The sequence below is a fragment of the Acanthisitta chloris genome, unplaced genomic scaffold (genome assembly GCF_000695815.1).
Source record: "Acanthisitta chloris isolate BGI_N310 unplaced genomic scaffold, ASM69581v1 scaffold33404, whole genome shotgun sequence".
In the NCBI taxonomy this organism is placed as follows: Eukaryota; Metazoa; Chordata; class Aves; order Passeriformes; family Acanthisittidae; genus Acanthisitta; species Acanthisitta chloris.
Genome location: NW_008671543.1, coordinates 8,504 through 11,077, shown reverse-complemented (window position 1 = coordinate 11,077; position 2,574 = coordinate 8,504). Strand labels below are relative to the sequence as shown.

Genomic DNA, 2,574 nt, shown 5'->3' with positions numbered 1-2,574 from the left:
AAAGAGAAATGGGATTTTTTTGACAGGAAGACAGTGCCCCTTACATGTGTCCCTTCTGAGGCTAGGGATGCTCTCCTGATGGCTTGCCTGAGTTTAAGAAGAGTCTTCCAGCTCTTGAGTGGCCCAGACTCAAGAGGTAATGAGTACTCAAGAGGTTCCGCTAGTAGAGGTAAAATCAGAACTGACTGATTAACTGAATTTTCTGCTTTATTTGGATATTTTTTTGGTTAACATTTTGGGAAAACAAGTAGCAGACTAAAATTACTAGGCTGTAGTTGTTTGTGATCACTTAAGCAAGAGTTGACTTACGTAAGTTTCAGGAGTATAGGGTAGCATTGTGCTAATCTGAGTTGTCACACTGATGCTACCGTCCACTTTAGAGGAGACTGTGCTTCTGTGGGGAAAGAAGAGGAATTGTTAAATTCCTTGGAATAAGAGGCTTCAATAAACATAGGTTGTAAGAATAAGGGTATGGTTTCTCTCTGTCCAGGTGTTCTATGAAATTAAACATATGCATTTTATTTGAATGATATAAGGCTGCCTGTTGTGGACTTAGAGAAATACAAGGACTTGAAGTGGGAATCTTACTCCTACTTATCAAAAACAAGGCTTGAATCAAGTAGGCAGCCTGTGGCCAAAAGCAAAACCTGCCATCCCTTCTTCCTTGTCACGTTACCTGAGTGCTAGTTTACTCATTTTGGAGCCTTGTGCTGATGCTTTTCCCAGGGCTGGCACCTTGTGGCTTACAGAGGCAGTATTAACCAGAGACACCTGCAAGTACATGTACTATCCAAATTGTGATGGATTTTGAGGTTTGTGCATTAAAATAACATCATCAGGATCTCTCTTCATTAAAAACATTTCTGTTCAAGAAAACAATTCTGTTCATTTTTGTTCAAATGTCAGATATGTGCTTTTGGAATTTAGGTTTTCTGCATCATTCTGCTGATGCAGTTCACTCTCATCCTGCAGCTGGTCATTGTCTTACTGGTTCTGTTCTTTATGCAGGGTTGAGATCCACAGTAGCCTTTGTATCTGGAAGTATACCTATACCTAGAAGGAGGAATTAGGCTTTGCTATTCTTTTCCAGCTTGCTTCTGCTGTTAAAAAGCCTTGGGATTTTCCTGAGCACAGTTCACTGACTGTTGGGATTTAGTTGTCTGACCGTTGGGATTTAGTTGTATAATCAAGCATTTGTTAGAATGAGATGAAATCTGAAAATTTTAAATTTAATTCCTTACCATTGTTAAGTTTCTGGAACGATAGGGCAATTCTAAATCTTATTCCTGTATTTGTTTCACTTTTCTAACTGGAGAAAACTTCTGGGTTTTTTTTCTGTGAATCTGACAGAAGGTACTCAGGCTTTGCCCAGTGGTGACTACAGAGCTGATGAAGATCTGAGCTGCTTGGTTTTTAATGCTGGGGTAAATTTGTTACTGGAGGATGGGGGATAGACTTATAGGTTAAACCAAAGAGTAATACTGAGGGACTTTGCTTTTGCTTTTGTTTTGTGCTCTTTTTAAATTTCTGGGCCTCATCATCTCTGTCTGTGAAATAAAGGTCCTTGTATTTATCAAGCTGGTGTTAATGGGTTAAACCTCTTACTAAAGTCCCTTGTTACAGACAGAAGGTGCACTTAAAGGGGAAAAATTTTTTTTCTGTGTAGCTGTTGAGCTGTTTACTTGTTCGTTCAGGTCAGATGTTAATGATATTCTGGGAACAGAGTGCACTGCTATGTAATTGCCATCAGAGTCTCTGAAGTCACTCTCACCTTTCTGGCCTCTTTTTCACTCACTGATCTTTGGCAGGTTAGCAAGCAGCTCTCTGAAGAATACGAGAAGATTGTCAACCCTGAAAAGGCAGCAGAAGACACAAAGCCTGTGAAGATTAAGGAGGAACCTGTTAGTGATATTACTTTCCCCATAAGTGAGGAGCTGGAAGGAGATCTGGCATCTGGTGACCAGTCTTTGCCTGTTGGAGTCCTTGGAGCTCAGAGTGAGCGCTTCTCTACCAACTTGGAAGTAGAAGCTTCCCCGCAGACTTCAGGTAGGAGTTTCTTGCTACTCCTGGAACCAGTCCATCAGCAGTTCCATGTGATCTTCTATCCCCCAGGTAGTTTTGGATTTGTGGTCAGAGACTCATGTTCCTGAAAAGTCAAAGACCATGTTCCTTATATAGATTAAGCACTGAATGAGTTGTGGAAATACAAATGGTACTAGGTCTGTCCTCCATATTCAGAAGTCACCCTGATAATGACAGTTGTTTTATGAAAGTGTCTCAATGACTTATGTGAAAAGGGGTCATGGGAGTCTCTCCTATCATCTCTATCCCAAAGCCAGCTGTAGTTAGCTGAGGCCATGGAAAGTGATGTGGTGAGTGAAGTAGTGGGGTTATGGGACCGCACTCTTTTCCTCAAAGTGCCATGCCTTGATGTTGGCATTGAAGCACACTGGTGGCCAGCATGGGAGCATCTGCTGCTGCTGTGCCTTTTCTGTGTCTACATACAAGTTTCATTCTGTTCACTGTTTGGTAAAGCTAAACTTCCCGGAAAATGAAGAAGACATTTGCCTTCCA

The 2,574-nt window shown here is 41.3% G+C and overlaps 1 protein-coding gene across 2 annotated transcripts in view; it reads left to right on the top strand.

Annotated features, from left to right (window-relative positions):
* SUPT7L (suppressor of Ty 7 (S. cerevisiae)-like) overlaps positions 1–2,574 on the top strand; it is a 13,033-nt gene that overhangs the window by 7,753 nt on the left and 2,706 nt on the right. For both annotated transcript variants that reach the window (XM_009074141.1, XM_009074142.1), the window contains exon 3: positions 1,809–2,046. In XM_009074141.1, coding sequence (XP_009072389.1) covers positions 1,809–2,046 — 238 coding nt within the window. The remainder of the gene's footprint in view (positions 1–1,808; positions 2,047–2,574) is intronic.